Below are 21,285 nucleotides of genomic sequence, written 5' to 3'. Positions count from 1 at the left end.
CCCTAGTGATCATTTAGGCTCCCATAGATTAGCTATGCTCCTATACTGCGTATACTCGCTTCATTCTTCCTCGGTGTAATCGTCTTCTTCCTGTAGAAACCACCAGAAATTCCTGCTATGTATCCATTCATATAGCGTTGGGGGAGAAAATTCCAGTGACTGGCGGCAATTTTGTGGTAAATTGGGACTGGGTGTGTATGGTGATGATGCGGTTGGCGGTGGAGTCAAATGCCAATTTTTGCGCTTAAATTGCGACACATCATGTTTATGTTTTCTATGGGAATTCCAGGTCCGAATTTTGGACGTTTTTAGTCCCGGGGAGACCATTTTATGGCGGTGAGTTCCGTAAGGACCAAAATTGGTGTGTAAAGGCTACACATTTGGCTTGTAACGACTCAGCATCGTACATGCCAGTAGCATATCGCATAAAATGGAGTTTGGAAAGGCGAAGGAGTTTTTTTCGCAGAAACTCAACTTCTTCAACTCGGAAGGCCTCAAGTCGGCCCAGGACAAAATCGCACATGCGGCTGCAAATGTGACCAGTCACCAAAAGGATGCCCAGGTGCCTCAGCCTCCAAGTCCTGACGAGAGTGTGGAACCGGCGGAGGCTCCTCCGGATGCCACGTCTCCTGACCAGGAAGAGAAGAGAGAATCCTCAGACAGCCGCCCGGAGAATATGGACGTGATGGTCTATGACGAGCTTTTGTGGGCTAACAAGTACACCTATGATGAGTTTGTAAAGTCGCTAAACGTCAAGTATCAAGAACGAGGAGATACGCCGGAGGAGAAGACCTACTGGTCATACAGAAGAAGGTGGAGAGTTCGGCTCTACAACCTCAAGATCGTGAATAAAATGTCAGATTCGCTAACTTGTTTTGCGGAGTTTGATTTTGGTGGGACCAGGTCCGAGTGTAGCGTACAAATGGGCTCAAAGACGTGCATTCTAAATAAAGGCGAATCGAAGCAATACATTAGGACTCCAGTCGTTGAGAATGTTACCAAGGAAATGTCCAGAGATTTCAACTGCACAAACACGTTTGAATATCATGGAAGCTATCTGGACCTTGAGCACGAAAAGCTACGCATAAAACTCTGGAAGTGCCGAAAGTATACGATAAACTGTCTAGAGTCAGTCTATGAGGAGTACCTTATAAAGTATGTCAAGGGAGATATTTTTGTGGAGATTCCCATGTACAAATTTGAGGATAAAGAAAAGAAGCTGAGGTGCAAAATCTCGTTTGATCTCTTTTTCCAGGAGCTTTACGATTTCGAACTCTCGTTTATAAACTGGAAGGTCAATGGAATAAAGTCTTCCGTGAACCTCTTTAACCGAAAACCAGTTTTGCAAGAAGCCGCTTCAAACCAAAGTACTGAAGGTGATGAAACGAGCAAAGACGCTGGAAATGCAAAGAGTGATGGAACCGATAAAAAAAGCGCAAGGATAGAGAATGTACTTCCAGTGAATAATTCAACCAGAGGAACAATGCATCGCCCAACGAGAATGAATAGAATCCGTTACTTTATATTCAGACTAAAGCTCAGGAAAAAGTGGAAAGCCGAAAATATTGATGCATGTAAAGTTTCAAGTGATAACTCTGAGGCACTCCAAATGAAGAAGGAATCAGATATGACTGAATATGAGCGACTCTTGGTAAAGAGAAGTCTACTCATAAAGGACGATCCATACATGAGACCTGAACCAGAAGTACCGAAAAAGTATTTACCATCACCAAGGCTACGCATTAGAATAAAATCATCAAATGGGCACAGGGTTGGTGGTCTTGAGCTGGTTTCGCATGTAATCAAGAATGAGAGTAACGCTCATTGGAGCAATATAGGTGAACTCGTTTTTAGAGGAACACTTATGGATTTACAAAAGTCTGAGTTGGAAATTTCTGTTCTCGATGCTAAAGCTCCAAATGCTGTAAATTGTGTTGGCTACACTCTCGTCTCTCTTGGTTCCATTACGGACTATCCATTTTTGATTTCAAAACTAAATAGCCCCAATTGGCTCAAACTCAAGGCAAATATTGAGGGATGGAATGACAATTTGGATAAATGGAGCTTTGGATCCATACATGGTAAGGTGGAAATACACAGGAAACCACAGTATAGACAAACAGTCAGCAAGTCTGCATCTGTAACAATGGGAAATTCGCCGACGCTAATTGTCCACATCAAGGCCGTGGATCAGCTAATTACCGACGTGGACTTGACCAGCATAAACTCGTTTGCCGAAGTATCCTTTGCAGGTATGTTTAATTAATGCTCCTACTAGCAAAAGTGGAATTTGAAGCATGAACAACTGGGACTAGGGAGGGCCGTCAGGTCCTGCATGCAGATGCTATCATCACTCTTGTAAACTGGCATGAACATTTTTGGACTTGAAACTTTCCATAATATTCCCTGTGATAGCTATGGAACTCACTGCATTCGCTTCGCTCAATACTTCAGTCGGATAACTCAGCACTGCCCCTTGTGACGTCCTCTGTCCTTCATTCATCCCTAGAGCCCTTTCCGCACTATTATTCATAGGAAGGAGTATAAAATGAGACTCTACATTCTATTACCCATTCTTGCCATCGTTAAACTCTGCAGTGCAGGTTGGCCGTGGCTATGTTGTGGAGAAGATAAAGAAGACGAGGGACCCCAAGGATTTGAGATGGAGTTTGGCGAATCACGCTATGCAGCAACTGAACAAGCACGTAAACCCTCAGAATCAACAACTGTATCAGACGGTGATGACGTATTCTTCAAAACTCCCCCCAGTAGTGGTAAGGATGACAACAGGTCACCTGAACCTTTCTACAATCTAGATATCGCTCATCCTGATACGAAAAGGCTCTATGTACACGAGGGAATAGTTGATAGGATCAGGCAGGTGGTATACAATACCGGAATGGGTTCCATCGTTACTGCCGTATCTGAGAATGGGACCCTTATTTGGCAAGCTGGGCCCTCTGAAGTATGCAAATTTGTTACTGTGCTGGAAAAGGGTGATATTGCTCTCCTTAGCATAGATGTTACGCATGGTGAAAGGTTTGATCCAAAGCGATTTCATAAAGTAGACGGGGAATGGAAAGAGGTTGAGATGGAAGCCTTTTACGGGAAAATTGGTGAAATGAAGGTTTCCCATTGAAAAGTGAAGATAGTCCCAGTTGTTTATGCTCTTGATGAAAACTCCATCCGCAATAATCATCCATTTATAGGCCAAACTTATTCTACTCAAGTCTACAATGACCTATTTTCTCCCTTTTGGAACGAGGAAATTACATTTGCGCTAGCTCCACCACTTTATGCTGGTATCGACTGTGAATTCTTCCTAAGGTGTGGACTCATTCGAATTAGTGTTTGGGGTTATAGCTCAGATTTGACTTCTGGTATTATATACTTTGGAAGCACATGTTTACATCCATGTGAAATTTTTTATACTCCAAAGGGAGAATTGCGTCAAAAGAGTCAAACTACCCATAAAGGCTACAATTCAAAGTATGAAACTAGAGTATTTAGCGGGAAAAGGAAGCTACACCTCTTACAGGATGATGATAGGACGTCTAATATAACATTTTCAGCATGGATTTTTCCAGATCATAATGTTCAATCAGTAAAGACTTTTAACCTCCCACAAGAAATTATGCAACAAACTCAAATAAACATGTGCGGAGTCAATACTGAAACGTACAAGGAGCTAGAATCCTACTGGAACAAGATAGTTGCACTTAGACCTGGAGAAACTGGAAAGGTAATTCATCGTGCAATTACGGAATATAATGAAGGAATATATTTGCCATGTCTTGTGGCTCCTATGCATCCACCCCCAAACATTGATAACGAGAATGCAATATTTCATATGATTAGGTGCATACCATTCGTGTCAAAACAATTCGCTAGAGTCTATACACCAGGATTTTTGATGAAAATTAAGCGTGGGCATGCTCTTGATCATGCAATACTCTTTTGTTCCTACCTCAGGGGAATGCTACCCCCTGTGGAAGCATACGTTTGTTTGGGAAGTACAACGGAGAAGAAGGCACATGCATGGGTTATGACACTTTATCGCAATACCAAAACAGTAAAACTATGGGAGACAACAAACGGGGAACGCTATCTTCTCAGAGATGTTTTTATTAATGATGAGAGCATTTCCTTAAACCCCGAAGATAAATACAATGGCAAAATACCTTACATGACGCTTGATGCAATTTTTAATGAGCAAAATCTCTGGCTAAATGTTCAAGAGTCACTCGATCCGCAGTATATTTTCTACAATGTGGAGCGTCTAAATTTATTTTGTCCCTTTATGCCAAAGAAAAATACAACAGCTCCTTGTTACCCTCCAAAGATTAACTATGCCATAATGAACAAGTATGAGCTTGAAAAACTTAATATCAAGTTAAAAAACCAACTTGAGCGTTCTATGAACTTGCACAGGACAGCACAAAATTTGCAGACTAAATGGAACAATACTCCAGAGCTTCAGGCGTTTTTGGAGAAGGGGCTTAGACTTGTGCATACATGCAACACATGTTCTGACGATAATGTGCTTTTGGTGAAAAGGGGACTGCAAGAGTGGAAAAACATATTGAGGAAACGAGTTCCCCAAAGTTATCAATTACTTGGAACAGCTTTGCATTTTAATACTGTGGATCCAGAATCCATTTTGGATCCTTTGCGCCATACTTTGAACTGCATTGATTCACGTGAAATGTATGTAACGTTTGCTATAAGCACGTTAACAAAGAGCCTTCCTGGAGATTTGTACAGTGTATATCTCTATGTATTGTACACCTGCAAGGTACATGAAAGGGTGAGAAGAACGCTTGCTATGAAACAAGAACGGCTAAGCATACGGAAGAAAAATAGACAGAGCGTTAAAATTAGCAATGAAGTACAAGAAAATGAAAAGGAGGAGGATGAAGACGACGAAGAGGATGGAGGAGATATATGGATAAATGGTGGAATGACTGCAGAAGATGATGACGAATCAGACACTGGTGCTGATATTACACATACTGATCTTGTAGATAAAATCAGCAGAAACCTATCTATACAAAATAGGCAATTTACCAGGAAGAAAACTACCATGGCGGGGCTATCTCTCCGGAAAACTACATTGGAAAACGATGAAGGAACACCAAGTTTTCATCGTGAACATTCCAGTGAATCATTTTCAGAAGTTTCGCATCAAGGATCTTCAATAGATCCCATAATCTCTAGAAATTATTCGAGCAAATTTTCAAACTTTGAAAATCTTCCCTCCATCGACATTGAAGACTTACATTCCGGAAAGTTTTCAACGAGTGCTAGTAAATCTAGAATATCTTCAAGCAGCATTCTAAAGACGCTTTTGACCTCGGAGAATTTCCCATCCCTTTCCACACTTGGATCTCAGGCATTTACAAGCAAATTTACCAGCCGTTTGTTTTCTGGCAGTAATGCGCCGCAATCAGGTGATTTCGGTGCTGAGGGAAAATCGAATGCCTCATCTAAAACTGGGTCAAGTAGCCAATCTTCTAGTGCAAGGTCTAGAATGTTTTTGGAATCAAAGAGTAGATTTTTAGAGTCTAGAAATGATTTTCCATCTTCATCCGATAGTACACTATCATCCAATCGCATTCAAGTGGAAGGTGATCCCCCTGCGGATGCAGGATCAAAAGACGAGGAGGATATTCAGACAAAAGACACGTGCAAGACGGAATATACCGTGAGCAGTAGCTGGAGTAGCAGTGGTAGTAGCGATGTTGTCAAGAGTGCTAGAGAGGATGAACAAGATGATAGTGAAGGGAGCGGAAGCGAGAAGGATGAGAAACCCATTGTTCCTCCTCTCAATAAAAAGTTGCAAAATTTCCTGAGGAAAAAAACCGAGGCAAAGAACAAGGTGGAATTGCCATGCACGGAAACTTTGGGATCTGAACTCTCAATGTCTGAATGCGGTAATTCTGTTGGTAGATTGGATACCGTTATGGACCTATCATCGTCTTGTACACTGCCAGATGAAGCAACAGCAAGATTAGTCTCCATCGATGCTACAGAAACATCCGTTTCCATACCATCATCCTCTGATTTTTCGGAATCCAAATCTAGCCGTTTATCCAAGGAACCACCACCACAAGACACTGTAGGTGCGGAAACAAGTAGGTTTTGGAAGGGAAGTGACAAGGCTTCGAGCACTTCCTTGGACACTCCCGAAAGCTTTTATACTGATGTTAATGTACGAAGGTTGAAAATGGAAAAGGATTTTAGGCCACAAACTAAGCAAATTTCCTTTGCCGACACAAGGTCAATGAGTGCAACATCCATGGAATCTAGGGCTGAAACAGCCTCTCTTGGCTCTAAAAAGTTTTCGATTTCGAGCTCAAGGGAGTCTGGAATTTCCGGAAAACTATCCAGCTCCATATCATCCATTTATAGCTCCAAGGAATCCCCGACTGAGAAGGTGTCCATAAAAAGCGGCCTTGATACAAATCGTACGAGCACAGAATGGAGCCAAGAATCTAAAAGTATAAACTCCTCCATAAAAACCTCTTCTGTCCATGTGACTTCAGACTGGGACTCATCGAGCATACAGAGTGCTTCTAGCGGCAGTGAAAGCGGGACACTTGGTCTCGGCTCAGCATCTAGCCTTGTTCATTCTGATACATTGAGCATGCAGAGTTCAAGGACGAGCTCGCATCTTGTTTCATCTCGTTCTTCAAGCAAGCTCTCAAAAACACCAGAGGTTACCGAGACTTCCAGCTGGTCAAGTGTAAAGCTCTCCAGTGAAGCGCCGTCTAGAGAGACGCAAAATGTTAGAGGGGGAAAAGAAGAACACCAGCTGCTAAAGAGACCCAGCAAACTGTTGGCGGAGATGCTTGTGAAAAAGGTGTCCATGCAACAAAGGGAAGAAACTAGCGATGTAGAAGTACAAGACACTGCAAGAGAACGGGATTATAAAAAGGTTGGGGTATTTGGATTGTTTGTTTAGCTAGCTAGTCTCAGTTGGCATTAGGGGAGATTTTGATTCATTAGGTTTAATCATGACGAATTGTGACGAAATTGTTTTATATAAAAATGACAAGGCAGTTGTATTGTATAATAAAGAGGGGAGTATAAAGGCACTGCCCCTGCATAGTGTTGATTATAAGTCGTTTGAAAAGTTTGTATTAGAGTATTTTCACAATTTATAGACAATATTTAGCACGTATGAGTTTTGTCCCCTTTGTGGCAGCGTTTTGAGCGATAACCACTACACTTTTATGGCTCAAACATACTTTTATCTCTTGCAGCGCAATCACCAGCGCTGGAGTTATGATAATGACTACTCACGAGATGGCGATACTCCCAACGAGAGTATCTTTTCCAGGGTAGAATCTTTGAGTCCCATCCACGATACATCTGTGACAACTCCAAGAGAAAGTGTGGAATCTGAACTGAGGTCCATGGAGTTGCTAGAACAAGGCTCATTTTTTGATGCGAGAATGGAATCTCTAGATACGGGGAGATTCGAACAAGTTCCGTACCGAGAGCTTTCAGACTCCCAAAGTCCCACCTTTGGTATGTGATGTCCGCATGCCGTGAAACAATTTTCCATTGTCTCATTTAAAAATCACCTTTAGGTATTCCAAGGGAACTACTAGTCACTGGATACTACAAGAGGTTTTTTGTAGAGCGTAAAAAGCTTGGTTCCGGGTCGTTTGGGCATGTCTACTACTGTATTCATGTGATGGACAATCTTGTGCTGGTAAGAAATTCATGGGACATATGCTAAAACAGGGGGATTACGCCGTGAAGAAGGTAGCTGTTGGTGATGACAGGTGTTGGTTACGTCGAGTCATCAAGGAGGTAAAGGTCCGTGAATACTTGAGGCATCCCAACATTGTGGATTACAAGCACTCGTGGCTTGAACTCTACAGACTGGCTGAAATTGGTCCAATGGTACCCTGGCTTTTTATCCTCATGGAATATTGCAATGGTGGTGACTTGCAGACTCTGATTGACAACTCGGATATTCACTTGAGCGATAACGAAGTCTATGCTCTACTCTATGATATAATCTCTGGGCTCCATCACTTGCACAGTAACTGTGTGCTTTATAGAGATTTAAAGGCTCAAAACGTCCTCTTGAACTACACAAGAAGCGAGTTTAGAGCGGTGTTGTCGGATTTTGGAACTTGTGAGTTCCTAAACACAGACATGCAGAATGCCCTGGCAGGAAATGTGCACACGGACTCTACGGGATATTACCAAGACAGAGGTTATACCGGCACCATTGAGTATACAGCTCCAGAACTATTTTGTCCAAATAGATGTAACGAGTACTACAAGAGCGATATGTGGAGTCTTGGTATTATCCTCTATTATATATCATATGGAAGGCTACCGTATGAACATATCGACCCAAAGGAGTGTAAGAAGATGATTATTGACCACAATAAGCTAAAACTGCCAGAGCATCCGGCTAGGTCTCCATATATCAAAATGTTGATTTACATACTGACGGAAAAGGTGCGTTTGTTTCTCTAATTAGCACGCATACAGGACCCAAACTTAAGGCCAGACTGTGAATCGATCATAAATGACGTAAATATGCAACGTATTTTTGATGAACGATCAATCATTGAAGGTGGTAGACAGAGCTTAATTAGGCGTTTTTATAACAGCACATAATGGATATTTTACATTTTATATCAACAGTGTAGTAGTTTAGTTAAACATTTGCGCTGGTTTGTCATCCATACAATTATACCAAATCCACTCTAGTACCCACTAATAACGCTATTTTCAGAGTCATAGTTAAGGTCAATGCTGCGCAAATTTGCCACGGTTGACGCCTCTTGTGTGTCTGGCGACTCCGATTTTGTGCAGTCCGACTTTAGATTATTTAAAAACACTTGAACGAATATGAAGAGTTCATCCGGTCTAGTCAAGTACGGAAAATCTCCACCACTCTTCATAGTTGCTATTTTGGCGTACGGGTACCTAAACATTTGAATGAGCATTCGATAAAGAAGCTTACATGTGTCTAATGTCGTCATTAAGTTGGTCCGGATTTGTATTATTGAAAGTTTCAATAATTAACATGCGATTTTGGGGAAAGAGCGATGTTATGGCCCCAGTCACAACTTCACCTGTTAGCTGTAAACTTACTCTGCTACCGAGGTCAGCGGCAGAGAGGTGATCGAGCTCGCTAGCCATAAACTCTCGCGCATGCTGTTCCCGCAACTCCAACTTTGTCTCCGCACCTTCAAGAGGACATATGTACGAGTCTATGAAGATGTTTTTGAGTATCATATGTGGAAGGATGGTGTAAATGTTCCCATACAAGTCCCTAAAATCAGAGTACTTGCTAAACAGATCCGTTCTGTATTATTAATATAATAGTAGTAAGGAAATGTATTAGTGGTAGCCATAATATTGTACATGTGCAAAAATGTCAGTAAAGTGTGGAGTGCACAAATATTGAAGCCAGAGTTTACGCGACTAAATTTTAAATCCTCAAAGTCTTTGCTTTGTCTAATAATTTTGCTCCTTGTCAAATTATATTATATACATTAGGTTATACATCCTTTAAAACAGAACTACCAGCATTTTGGAAGACAGAAACACCACTTTTTCGTGGTCTTGATTGTTTTCATTTTCCTCTCAAATGCTTCAACGGTTATAGTCATCCACGATCCAGAAGCATCTTTAGCAAAACGATCGAATGCGACAAAGTCACTCCTTCCGCAAACTGCCACTGTCACAAGTTCTGGTTTATTGTCCTTTGTCAAACAACTGACGTATCCGCATCTCTCGTTTGGCTGTGCTATCCATATAACAGCGGGACCATCTACAACCTTGTTGAATGTCCCATCTATTGTCCTCTTGTAGGTTCCATATAGCGGTGTATACTTCTTCTGTTTGTAGCCATTATCAACATCATCAACAAGTTTTATGAAATGTTCCTTTGGATCCTTGGAAATGTCAAGAGTAAACTCGTCGACCACCGGGAGCGGTGTCTTTGTTAGTAGAACTTTCCTAAAATATTCAAGTTCCTTCACGGCCTCTTTGAAGGGCAAAGTAACAGTAGTATTAGGCTCTGACTCACATTTAGAGACTAAAGTGGGAACTGATTGGGTCTCAGTTATACTTTCCTGTTTCTCCTGGAGTTTTTCTAGTCTCTTCTTAAGACATTCAATGCGTACATTTTTCTCATCAGACTTACTCTCCTCTAGTGTTTTTCTGGCACGTTCTAAATGCTTTTCCATCTCTTCCTCTGGAGATTTTTCACCATCCTTTCTCATCTCTTCCAGCCTGTGGTAAAACTCTGTAGTGGTCATGTTCTTCCATGCTCCATTTACTCTCTCAAGGTATTTTAAATCTAGTCCAGTGGCACTCTCAACCTTTAAATGAGCCAGCATTGATCCTCCCTTGCTGTAAGCTTCTACAAGAGTGCACTTCTGGCCAGCTTTAGCCTTCCATATTTCGGTTTCTCCAGTAACAACCTTGGTCAGAGCAAAACCATCCTTTGGAGTAAAGACCCTTTTAGCCAGTCCATCTGTCTCGTCACCACCAACATGTACCGATTCTCTGTCTGGATTCAAGAGATCAAGAACAGAGTTATTTGGAGTAACAGGAGATTCCTTTAACCCCTGACTAGTCCTAAAACCAGTAGCATTTCCATGGCCTTCGCAACAACAGAACCGAACAAGGAATAGCGCATAAATCAACGTAACAACGTTCATTTCCTCTACTATCCCGCCATGTTAAAGCTATATGTTAAATCTAAAACATCCTTTGTGTTTATAAATCTCAGACAATTCTGCCGACCCTTGGCATTCCATCTATTATTTCATACCCCATGAAGGCAAAGTGTGTGAAGAGGATAGTAGACATAGGAAGAATAACGATATAGACGCAAGGTAATTCCATAAAATAGGATTGTAATCGAGGGATACAGGGAAGGTATTCCTGGGTAACTGTGAGAGGGCAACAGGGACAAAATGATCACCCCCTTCCCTCATACATTCTCTTCATTCCTCTTCCACAGCCCTTATCCATATCATATGTTCTATTCCGACATTAAATATAGATATGTGTCACATTCCATAGACAAAGCACATAAAATATTCTCTTCTCTTGCCAAGTTTCCAAGTACAATTCTGCAACACTCCATACTTTACATTTTATAATGCAGTCTACCTTTAGACATTATAGCATCCTCAATGTATCTAATAAATGGGTTAATGAACGTACCTCGTGTATGAATTGCAGAGTATCATCCCATGTATAGCGTCCGGATACTTTTCCGCGAACAACTGCAAGAGAAATCCTCCCAAATCACTTGCAAATACAACTGGTTTTGTGATCTTGAGATACTCCAGAAAGTGTAAGAATCCTGCGTTCCACTCGAATGGAGTTATGTACTCTGGATATTGAGCTGAAATGCACCTGAATCCCTAAATACAAGTGTAATGTGAATTTAGATGTGGACAAGTAGATAAGCTGGGTAGTGTATGAGTACTGTCTATAGCTAATGGCTGCATGGAATATAGAGCCACTAGGAAGTCGCAAGAAGCAGATACCTTTGGTGAGCACAGGAGTTGTCTAAATAAGTGAAGGGACTTATGAGTTTAACGGTCATAAAGAGTCTATGCATACTCAATATGGTACATTCTTACTATTCCAACTACTCAGTACATACTCCCTAGTCTCCATACTGGAGAGTCCATAGACACCTAAATCTGTCTAACCCAAGGATCTCCCTTATAGCGGTTATAAAGTTTCCATCCTCCAAAAAATGTTGCAGCAGATCCGGCAGAAGTAGCAAGAACAGAAGAGACAGTAATTAAGGGGGTATTTATATCCTGAGGATGATTGTCAGTTACAGAAGTTTTAGAGCCTAGAGAAGGGACTGGTGTTTCAAGTCTAGCAGCAGCTTTAGCAACTTCAGGTTTAGGTTCAGATTGAGAAGGAACTCCAGCAGTAGGAGTAACTTCAGGGGATCCTGCGACATCTTTAGATCGAGTAGATTCATCTTCACCTTTAGGAGGAGTAGCTCCCTTTTCATCACTGCCTTTAGCAATACCAGCAGGTCCAGAATGATCATAATAAGTTCTACTTGGAGTACCAGTACCTCCATTACTAGCACCTAGAAGACGAACAATTCCTTTAGAACTTTCCATAGCTAGTGCAGTATTACCATCATCCGTTTTTACTGTATATATCCTTACTCCATCACTTGTGGCAGATTGGGGGACTAAATTATGAGAACCAGTAGTAGTAGGTTCAGGAGTACGAATGGCAGAAGTAGAATGGTTAAGAGCAGGAGATAGAACATTGGATAAGAGTTTATCAGCAACCTTTTCAGCTAGTCCAGCTGTACCTATGACAACGGGTCCAAGTTCACTAGCTACATTTAGTCCAAGCTTTGTCAATGTTTTGAGAAGTTCTATTCCAGCTCCACTATCACCCTTTTCACCAATTTTTCCAGCAGGGTCAAGAGCGGTATCATCATCACCTTTACCAACATTACTAGAACCTTTACCAGGAGGAGCATTAGGTCCAGAAAATTCTCCTCTACCGCCACCAGGATCAGTAGCTTGTTGAGATGAGTCTTCAGTATCAGATTCTCCCAAGGCAATTTGTTCCTCATCTTGAATTTCTGTTGCTCCAATACCATCTTCAGAACGTAATGGTAAAGGTTCAGGGGGACATCTTTGGAAGTTTTCACATTTAAGTTTTTCTAGCACTGCTACAAATGTATTCCAGTTTTTGCAATTATTAATGGTTTCAGGTTTTATGTTTCTGGGCATGGGGAATTTTGCCCATTTTTTGTCGTAATTCCCAGTTCGGCTTCTCCTAAACCATCCCCCTGTTTTAGCCTTAGTACTTTTAGAATCATCAACATAGACAAGTATGGGATCATAACCGCAGTAGAAAGCATAGACATCTACTGGACCAGTAATAGGTAACCTTAGGTTGGATGACCTTACACGTCTTCTTCTACTCTGATCACCGTTGAGGTAGAATTTAATGTCTGCCAATTTTCCACTTTCAATGGAGTGTTTATAGTATGAAGTAGTCTTACCAAGGCTTTCTACTGTGACATCCCCTTTGATAACAGAGATCCTCTTAGGACCATGACTACCATTACAACAATAGTTTCCATTACCAGTATGAGTCTGGGAATTACTATATGATATATCCACAGTGGCTGCATTGTGATAGGTACAGATCACTTCGTCTAGTTTATTTGTTAACGCTTCCGTAGGTATCTTTGTAGAGAAATCTTTCTCCCCAGTATAAAAAGTCTTTGAATCTCCATAAACCTGTACCCAACTATTACCACCTTTACTCGCATAAAGGGTAGAGTTTCCACCATGAATTGTAGCCAATTCGAGTACGACTGGTGGCGAACTACCATTTACTGGAGACGAGTAGAGTCTTACTCCATCAAGCGCATTGTGAAAGTCCTTTATTTCAGTAATCTTTTTATTCTCATAATCAACTCTAGACAGTTTCAACTCAAAACTGGTACCACCTGAGGCTCTGTAGGATGTAACCATGTAATCACTCCCCAGTAGTGTTTTAGAACCAGCCAGTTCTATACCTTTGCCTTTTGAACGACCAGAACTAAAGTTAAAAGTCTTCTCTGGAGTTTTAATATCTAATGGAACACGTTTATTTATAGCACAATTGCGGTCATCTAGCATATCTTGTAGTGATGTTGAAGAACTTCCATGGTGTACCCAAATTTTTGCATCCTTGTCATGTACTTCTTGTTCATTACTTTCGTACTTAATGTAGTACTTCTTTTCATTTCCACCAATTTCCACTTCTAGGATAAGAGGTTTGGGGTTTTCTTCATCATCTTCGTCCCAGTAGTAAACAGAGACACTGGTAACATCTGTGATGTCTCCATTATCACCTAGTTTGTCACCACCATCTAAAGTTCCCTTGAGAGTAAATGTTCCTCCACCCTTTATTTCATGGACATAGGCAATAAAGCCTCTGATAGTGGAAAAGGTGATTTCCCTTCTGGCAGTTATGCCAGTAGAATCACCACCAGTACATCTACATGGTCCACTACACTTTACATTTAATGTTAACTCTCCAGCGCTCATCCTCCATGTTCATAGATAGTATGCTCATTCAAAACTCTGAGATCCATGAGTAGTCTCAATGCGACCAAAGGGAGCAGACCAGTACCTTAGTTACTCCCTACTCATCCATACATTCATCCTCCCTCACAACTAGCTCACTGTCAAGCCTTATAGAGCCGCATTCTGTCATTATAGTCACACTAATGACTCTTCTGGGCTCCACTCCTTCCATATCAAGATTACCCAAACTCCATAATAGACAACTCTCATACTGAACTATACTCGCCTAGCTCACTGTGTTCGCCTTTACAACTCCCTTCATGCTACGCATTACAGTTGTTCATCATCCCTGCAGTCGAATTAGCTACCCATCCATTCCGTCTAACGACGGCATCATTCCATAAAGTCAACTAACCATTTCCGAGAGCCGTTCAAAAATGTAAAAGGAGGACCCGGCGGTACCGCATATCCCATGCAAGAGTACGACTGTAAACTCCTCCTTTGGGCTCTGTTTAAACGTCACATTTTCGTAGTAGGTCCAGTAGAGTTCGCTGATTGGGTCAAAGACCCTCTTGAGCGCGGTTTTGCACTTGAAATTGGCATAGTCTTCCTGAATTGATCCAACCGACTTTACACACTCGACGCCTGGAGATTTTCATGAGTGAAACCACCGAGCAACGCGCGCCAGACGCGCCCAGTGAAACGCTGACTTACTTGGCTCCTTGAGGGTAATTTTTGTCATTTTAGTCGTTCATCGTCTGGTTAGTCTCTCCGCATCTTTCAGAGTTTTGCGTCTGCCGGAGTTGCGGCGGTGGTGTAGCGCCTGGTGGGTCTCCGCAAGCCACTCGCTACCAAGTCCAGGATTCGCCCTTTTCACGTCAAACTTTTTGGTTGCGCAGGTCATTTTATCTCTGAGGAACGAGAATGGGCAGTATGAACGTAGACCAAGTGGATGTCTATCTACGCAACTTGAAACAAAAGATTGCAGACGTCAAACAGGAATCCAGCGCTAACGAAAAGTTTTTACTCGCCGCCAATGTGCTTGGACAGATTAAACAACAGGTTAGTTGAATGCGGAGTATACGAACGGAGGGAGTATGATGCTGTCGATGGCGTAAGACAGAGGCAGTCTGAGCGACCGTAAGGAAGCCTAAGAAAGAGTAGGATTCTCACTGCGTAGGTCTATAGACCAAAGCAGGTGACCTACCGACGTCAGAGACTAGGTAATAGATCACGATGGAATGAGTATAGCGAATGGAAGAGTGGCGCGAATTCATCCTTAGATGAATGAGTTACCATCAGGAAGTGCTAAGCATTGAGTTGTATAATGCAATAACAGCAAGATGGGAGCCTTGCGACTATGATATGCTAAGCATTGTCCACTCGGGACCTTGCCATTCAACGTCTTGAATGAATTAAGTCTCTAGCAATCAGAGAAGGTATCAGCGACTATGAGTAACCTCTCCATTCCTAGTCCACCTATGAAACCTTTAAGGATGTGAGCTACTTACACATGCATCTTGAAATGGTGAGGAATACTGGAACACTAAACTCCCTAGTAGAGAATGGAGGTGTCTCTTCAACTTATAGCCAATGATATGGTATATAATGGTGTGAATGACAGATGGCAGAGGATGGACTTCAGAAAGGCGCCATGTTTATGGCAGGTCTGACTCTGTTGCAGTCTCTCCGTGTGGCTTTAACTGGAGCAAAGTTTGCACTTGATAGATTTAAAATTCCTCAGCAGTATGCCAGTTCGTTCATTAACATGGTCCATAATCCTATGGAGTTGGCAACGTTTACTGGAATGGCTATTATAAATATAATAGCGCTTACTACACCCTGGTTTAAGACGTGGTTTGCCGCTGTAACGAATTTGGCACTATGCTGGTCATTTGTCCTGCTCCTTTATGCATTCACTTCTGGAGGTCAAATGGGACGTCTTACCTTCTATTACTGGGCTATCGTATTCGGTTCATTTATCTATGGACTTAATGTAGCGTGTGTGATGAACGTTGGAAGTTCAAATGCTTCCCTTTTCAGTGTAGGAATCCCTCTCTCTGGTATCCAAGTCTGCATCTACTACTATGTCTTCACTAAACTTGCCAAGAAACATAACTGGTCGAACGTTAGCTACTGGATCATAGTCTGGCAGCTTATCATTGCTATAATTATATCACTAATCTCAGCCATAGTGTGGGCATATGCCTATTCTTGTGATTATGGCGAATTGGCTGTAACTGCTGATGGTGGTGATAGTAGTGGTCAACCTAGTGCTGGTGCTGTCTCTCCAATTCTGATGGGAATGGTTGGTATGGGTGGTATCTACGCATTTTATCCTGCCATTGCTCCCTATAAATTGACAGATGTTGGCACTGGCTACACTATTGATCTTGTTGTTTTATTCATGAGTGCGGTTCCTGGTATTGCTATTGCCATAGTCACTTTATGTGCATCTGAAAAGGGTCCACATAAACCATGGAGTAATGGTAATTGGGGATGGAATTTTGCATGGATTCTGGCAATTCCACATATTACCGCAATGATCTTGTGTTTGTGCACACTTCATTATCCAGATAGTGGACTAGCAAGTTCTATAAAAAGTAGTGGAGCGCTTGTCGGAGTCATTACTGTGACATTAAAGTTTTGTGAAGAGGGACTCAAGGCAGTATCATATGCTGGAGGTGGTGCATATGGAGGTGCTATTTCGGCTGTTAATGCCTTCACATCCCAAGGTTTAATGATCATATTGGCCTTTACTGGAGATGGTTATCTAAAGACTTATTCCAAGTATGAGCATGATCGTGATAAATGGCCTACTAAGGATTTTGGCTTCTGGAAGTCCTTAGGATACTGGACATGGAATGGAATGAAGGTGGCATGTAAGAGTGTTAAGTCTTCCTTTACTAAGAATGTTAGATGCAAAGTTTTGGGTAAATCAGAGGCCTTACTTATCGTCTATGAAGATGAGGAATTTTAATGGATGCCCTGAAATCTGTCATGTTAGATGGACTACTCACTCATCCCTGGCCATTTGTCCATGCATTAAGAAGTCTAGTGGAGAGTCTGATAGGAATACTACTGAGGGAGAGACTCACTGAGGAGACATTCAATGCTAAAGAGTTATGCTCATAGTGTTTGTCAGTTGTCTGATAGAGATTCTTGGCCTACTTCACGTTATGGGTTTTGGAGTTCTTGGGGATATTGGTGTAAATGTGGTTGTCGTGGTCTCTATACCAGTCTTCCTAAACTTTTGACTTTTGATATGAGAACTACTTTGACTCATAAGGATGATCATTTGTTCATTGTAGTTACTTGTGACTTGCCCCCAGATGAATAGTTTGTTGATACGTAATGTAGTTTTTTTGGTTATTTCTTGAATGGGACTATACAGCCATCAGGCATTAGAGACACTCTCCCCTCTGGACTACTCTCTTGTTGGTATAAATGTTAATGAGATCTCCCATGGTATTACTTTTGGAAATATGGAATTTGAAAACCATAAACTATCCATTTTCTTTTTCCAAAAAAGCTCCTAGATACTCACTATTCCTATTTAAACTATAATAATGTATGCACAAAAATACAAACTTACAGATCCCGTCGATATGTACCCATCAAACACTTTCAAAGTACCTAGAGAAGCTTATAGGGCTTCTGGCGTTGTCTTTGATAGAAGACGATAAGGAGAATCTTGAAGAAAAACTAAATCTTTGTAGAGAATTAGTAAGCACTCTGGTCTTCAAGGGAAATGTAGAAGTTATCTCCAAAAACGTCTTTGGGTCGCATGTGCTCCAAACTCTTCTGCAGTGCATAACTGTCTTTCAAAAGTATGACGATAAATTGGACGAATTGTTGCAGCTTTTTGCTAGCATTATAGAGTACGTTTCTTCCATTCACTCATTAAAACTTTAAAATTGTACAGGGAACGCTGTTTATTTGAATTGTTACATCATAACTCTGGATCTCATGTGCTTCGTACATTGCTCAAAGTTATGGCTAATGTGGTTGATTCGGAACCATTCGTCAAAAATCGCAAAGTTTCGGATGAAACTGATATTATTGTCTTGAGCGGTATACAGATTAGTCCTTGGCGGAAGGAAAAGTTGCTGCACTGGTCTCAACTCTGGAGAAAGGATCTTGTTGGAATACTAAGGACAAACCAGGCTTGTGCAACAGTTTGTCTTTTGCTCAAGTTATTTAAACACCAAAATTTGTTAGAAGATGAAGGAGCTGAACAGCTAGTACAGGACCTTGTGGATGCTACTTTGGAGAGATGCATGTATTGTAAAAACTCCAGTTTTGCACTTGAAACGTGCATTGGAGTGTGTGGCATAGCAACATACAGCAAAGTGCACAGGGACTTTATCTCACCAAATCTTCAGGCATTATCGGAAAATATATTCGCAAATTACGCTGTTCAAGCATTTATTCAGAATACCTTTTTTCAGGAATCGCATTTACGTACTTTTATAGAAGGTGAGTTTGTGTTTCTATGGATCTGTGGCTCTCCAGTCATCCATGTCAGTTCACAATACACTAACATGTAGAGCTTCAGTTTGAGAGATTATTTAATACCACATCTTCCTCAATAATATGGCGCTTGGCAGAAGCTTGTGTTCGCGTCGGCGCTTGTGAATCTTTATTTGTAAAAAAAGTCTTCAAGACACTAGCCATAGAAGGAGGAATTAATCCGTGGGTCGTTGTCATCTCCACTGGAGCCTGTAGAAATGGTCCCTTTGGGGCGGATTCTATTTTAAATGGAGATAAACCAGAAGGTAGTGATGGTACAAATACAGAAAATGCAGTTTTAAATGAATCCAGAATTTTAATAAAGGCTGCAGGATGTTCAATTCTCTTGCACATGTTAAAATTCCCGCAAAAGTCTATACAGCCTCTACTGGACAGTTTTAGAGGTTTCTTGAGGATCGCCACTGAACAATCTAAAATTCTCGATCTAGCTTGTGACAGACACTTTTCCAGAGTTTTACAGCTCCTATTGGATCCAAAGCAGGGACTTGTTTCAGAGAAAATTGTAAAGGCTGTCTACGATTCCTACAAGGACCAGTTTATCCAAATGGCCAATAACTTGAATGGAGGATTTGTTATTTCATCTCTTTACACTGCATGCACACCAAAGTTGAAGATTGAGATGTTGGAGACACTCCTCCCGCAGTATGACGCAATTTGTGCTAGAAACAGGAAACTTGTGTCTATTATAAAACTGGACGAATTTAAGGAAAACCAGAAACTCTTTGTGAAGAAGATTAAAAAGGGACAATCGATACGCGAAATGTTCAAGGATCTCATTACATTTAAATTTTGAGAATTTATGTCCACATATTGTCCTTTACCATTTATCTATCATAGAGTTTTGATGGATAACCGAATTCTGCAGAGAAGAAATGGAGTATACCGACATTTTGGTAACCTTTACAGTCACCTCTAGGACGAAGTTATCGTGCATAGACACCTCTGCTCCTGCATTGTTGTAGGCATTCTATGGATTTAATAAATTAAGTTGCCCTAAGTGTAGGCTATTCTACATTACCCTTGTGGATTCCACAGCTTCTCCATGAGTCCAAAGAATGCGTCGACTTGATTCTCATCACTAGAAGGTCTCCAGGAATCCTCCAAAGAGACTGCCTCCCTTTGGAAGACTAAATGCCTACTATTCAGGACATTCATACGAGAATGAGGCGCTCATTGAGCTCTGTTGTATGCATGATAGTACTGGAATGAACTATTACTCCCCTGTTTGTCTATTACTATTCCAATTATGGTAACAATACTTGGAAAGGATGTGAACTGTTGCTACACAGTTTCAAACGGGTAAGACTCATGAACTATTCCAGACAAAGACACTGTACTCACTCGTATCAGGGGTCATGGTAACAGGATAACTCTTGCTGATCAAGGACTGATAGACCTGCCGAGTATCCACCTCTTCAACATTAAGAGGAAGAAGGAGAAGAGCGAGATGGAAGGATATGTCTGTATGCAGAAGATGTATAATGTAACCTATGAAATGTTCAATCTAAAGGTGTGTGTACAGGATAACCTCAAAAGTAATGTCTGAGGAGGATCTGTTCTGAAGTATCCTCTGTAGAGGTAGATAGTCAATAGAATGATTTACATAGGAAACCTACTGTTATTATAAGCCATACCTAATGCTTTATAATCCCAGAATGCCGCTGTAGGTCTAGTAACAATCTCTTCTTCCTGGTCGCAATGGGGTCTCTGTGGTCATTCACTCTCCTTTCCTTTTCGATTCGCTCTCCAAAAGGGGTAACCAAAGGGCCAATTGTATTAAAAACTAGGCCTTTGTGGTGCCATAGTGGATGGTTGTTAGAGGGAAGATGAATGTCTCTTCCGTTCTTCTGACATCCTGTCTACTGGGACTTTGCCATTGCACAGGATCCAGATATCCCGGCAACAGACTCCACATCGAGGTTCTAGACGACTATAAAGAGGATGAAGTTGTGATTAGTCATATTGCAGATGAGACAAGGAAAGGTGGATCTAGCGGTAAAAGACAGATCTGGGATCTGGCTGATGAAACTGCATATGAAGGTTCTAATGGACTTTCTAAAGATGATCTTAGGAGTCTATCCCAATCTGTAGTTCATCCTAGAGAACCATCCCCTTAACCAACTACTCCACCTCCGGCTCCTCAGCCTGACCAAAAGGCGAATACTCCAGTTTCTCAGTCATTTGGACAGCCTATCACTACCACTCCCATTACTATAGACCTCGCCAGTCCAGATGAATCCAAGATCAGTGTACACGAGAAGGATGATAACGGAATAACTGTTAAGGGATATGCTCCAAAGGAAGGTTATTGTCTTAAAGAAGTACATGACCTAAACGTACCCATATGGAAGGGTACGGATAAGGAGCGTGGTCTGCAAGTACTGATTTGTTATGATGGTAACGATCCCATATCGGCAGTGGTGAGTGTTTTAACTCAAGACGGGAGGTATCTTCATCGTTGTCTCAGAAAAACTGATGGAAAGTGGAATAGGATAAAGAATGAAGAGCACAGGGTATTGATGGCAGGACTCAGGGAAGCGGTAAAACCGACAACTCCTCGAGTTCTAGAGATCAATAGCCATAAACTTAAAAATATACTAATAAATGAATGTGGGAATAATGGAGTAGAGCACAGATTATACTATCCGGATAAAGGGTACCACATATCCTCCATTGAGGAAGGAGGAGC

General features: G+C 41.4%; 7 protein-coding genes across 7 annotated transcripts; 4 read left to right on the top strand and 3 right to left on the bottom strand.

Moving 5' to 3' along the window:
- Positions 1-430: 430 nt before the first annotated feature.
- BEWA_003380 (hypothetical protein) lies at positions 431-6,964 on the top strand (the record flags this gene model as incomplete). Its single annotated transcript, XM_004830539.1, has 2 exons — positions 431-2,252; positions 3,210-6,964. The coding sequence occupies 2 exons, from the start codon at positions 431-433 to the stop codon at positions 6,962-6,964; spliced, it is 5,577 nt and encodes a 1,858-aa protein (XP_004830596.1).
- A 52-nt stretch (positions 6,965-7,016) lies between these two features.
- On the top strand, positions 7,017-8,646 carry BEWA_003370 (protein kinase domain-containing protein; the record flags this gene model as incomplete). The annotated part of the gene is made up of 5 exons (XM_004830538.1): positions 7,017-7,135; positions 7,178-7,533; positions 7,596-7,720; positions 7,753-8,484; positions 8,518-8,646. 5 exons carry the CDS (start codon positions 7,017-7,019, stop codon positions 8,644-8,646), a joined length of 1,461 nt encoding a protein of 486 aa, XP_004830595.1.
- An 89-nt stretch (positions 8,647-8,735) lies between these two features.
- Positions 8,736-9,270, bottom strand: BEWA_003360 (hypothetical protein; the record flags this gene model as incomplete). The annotated part of the gene is made up of 2 exons (XM_004830537.1): positions 8,736-8,958; positions 8,996-9,270. 2 exons carry the CDS (start codon positions 9,268-9,270, stop codon positions 8,736-8,738), a joined length of 498 nt encoding a protein of 165 aa, XP_004830594.1.
- Positions 9,271-9,557: 287 nt separating this feature from the next.
- On the bottom strand, positions 9,558-10,703 carry BEWA_003350 (hypothetical protein; the record flags this gene model as incomplete). Its single annotated transcript, XM_004830536.1, has 1 exon — positions 9,558-10,703. One exon carries the CDS (start codon positions 10,701-10,703, stop codon positions 9,558-9,560), a length of 1,146 nt encoding a protein of 381 aa, XP_004830593.1.
- Positions 10,704-11,137: 434 nt separating this feature from the next.
- On the bottom strand, positions 11,138-14,805 carry BEWA_003340 (hypothetical protein; the record flags this gene model as incomplete). Its single annotated transcript, XM_004830535.1, has 5 exons — positions 11,138-11,189; positions 11,215-11,417; positions 11,712-14,051; positions 14,479-14,708; positions 14,778-14,805. The coding sequence occupies 5 exons, from the start codon at positions 14,803-14,805 to the stop codon at positions 11,138-11,140; spliced, it is 2,853 nt and encodes a 950-aa protein (XP_004830592.1).
- An 882-nt stretch (positions 14,806-15,687) lies between these two features.
- Positions 15,688-17,043, top strand: BEWA_003330 (hypothetical protein; the record flags this gene model as incomplete). The annotated part of the gene is made up of 1 exon (XM_004830534.1): positions 15,688-17,043. One exon carries the CDS (start codon positions 15,688-15,690, stop codon positions 17,041-17,043), a length of 1,356 nt encoding a protein of 451 aa, XP_004830591.1.
- Positions 17,044-17,636: 593 nt separating this feature from the next.
- Positions 17,637-19,389, top strand: BEWA_003320 (hypothetical protein; the record flags this gene model as incomplete). Its single annotated transcript, XM_004830533.1, has 3 exons — positions 17,637-17,944; positions 17,989-18,542; positions 18,614-19,389. 3 exons carry the CDS (start codon positions 17,637-17,639, stop codon positions 19,387-19,389), a joined length of 1,638 nt encoding a protein of 545 aa, XP_004830590.1.
- Positions 19,390-21,285: the final 1,896 nt, after the last annotated feature.

The sequence above is a fragment of the Theileria equi genome, chromosome 3 (genome assembly GCF_000342415.1).
Source record: "Theileria equi strain WA chromosome 3, complete sequence".
NCBI classification, from domain to species: domain Eukaryota; phylum Apicomplexa; class Aconoidasida; order Piroplasmida; family Theileriidae; genus Theileria; species Theileria equi.
The sequence above is the reverse complement of the archived record's forward strand: the minus strand, read 5'-3'. Positions and strand labels throughout refer to the sequence as shown.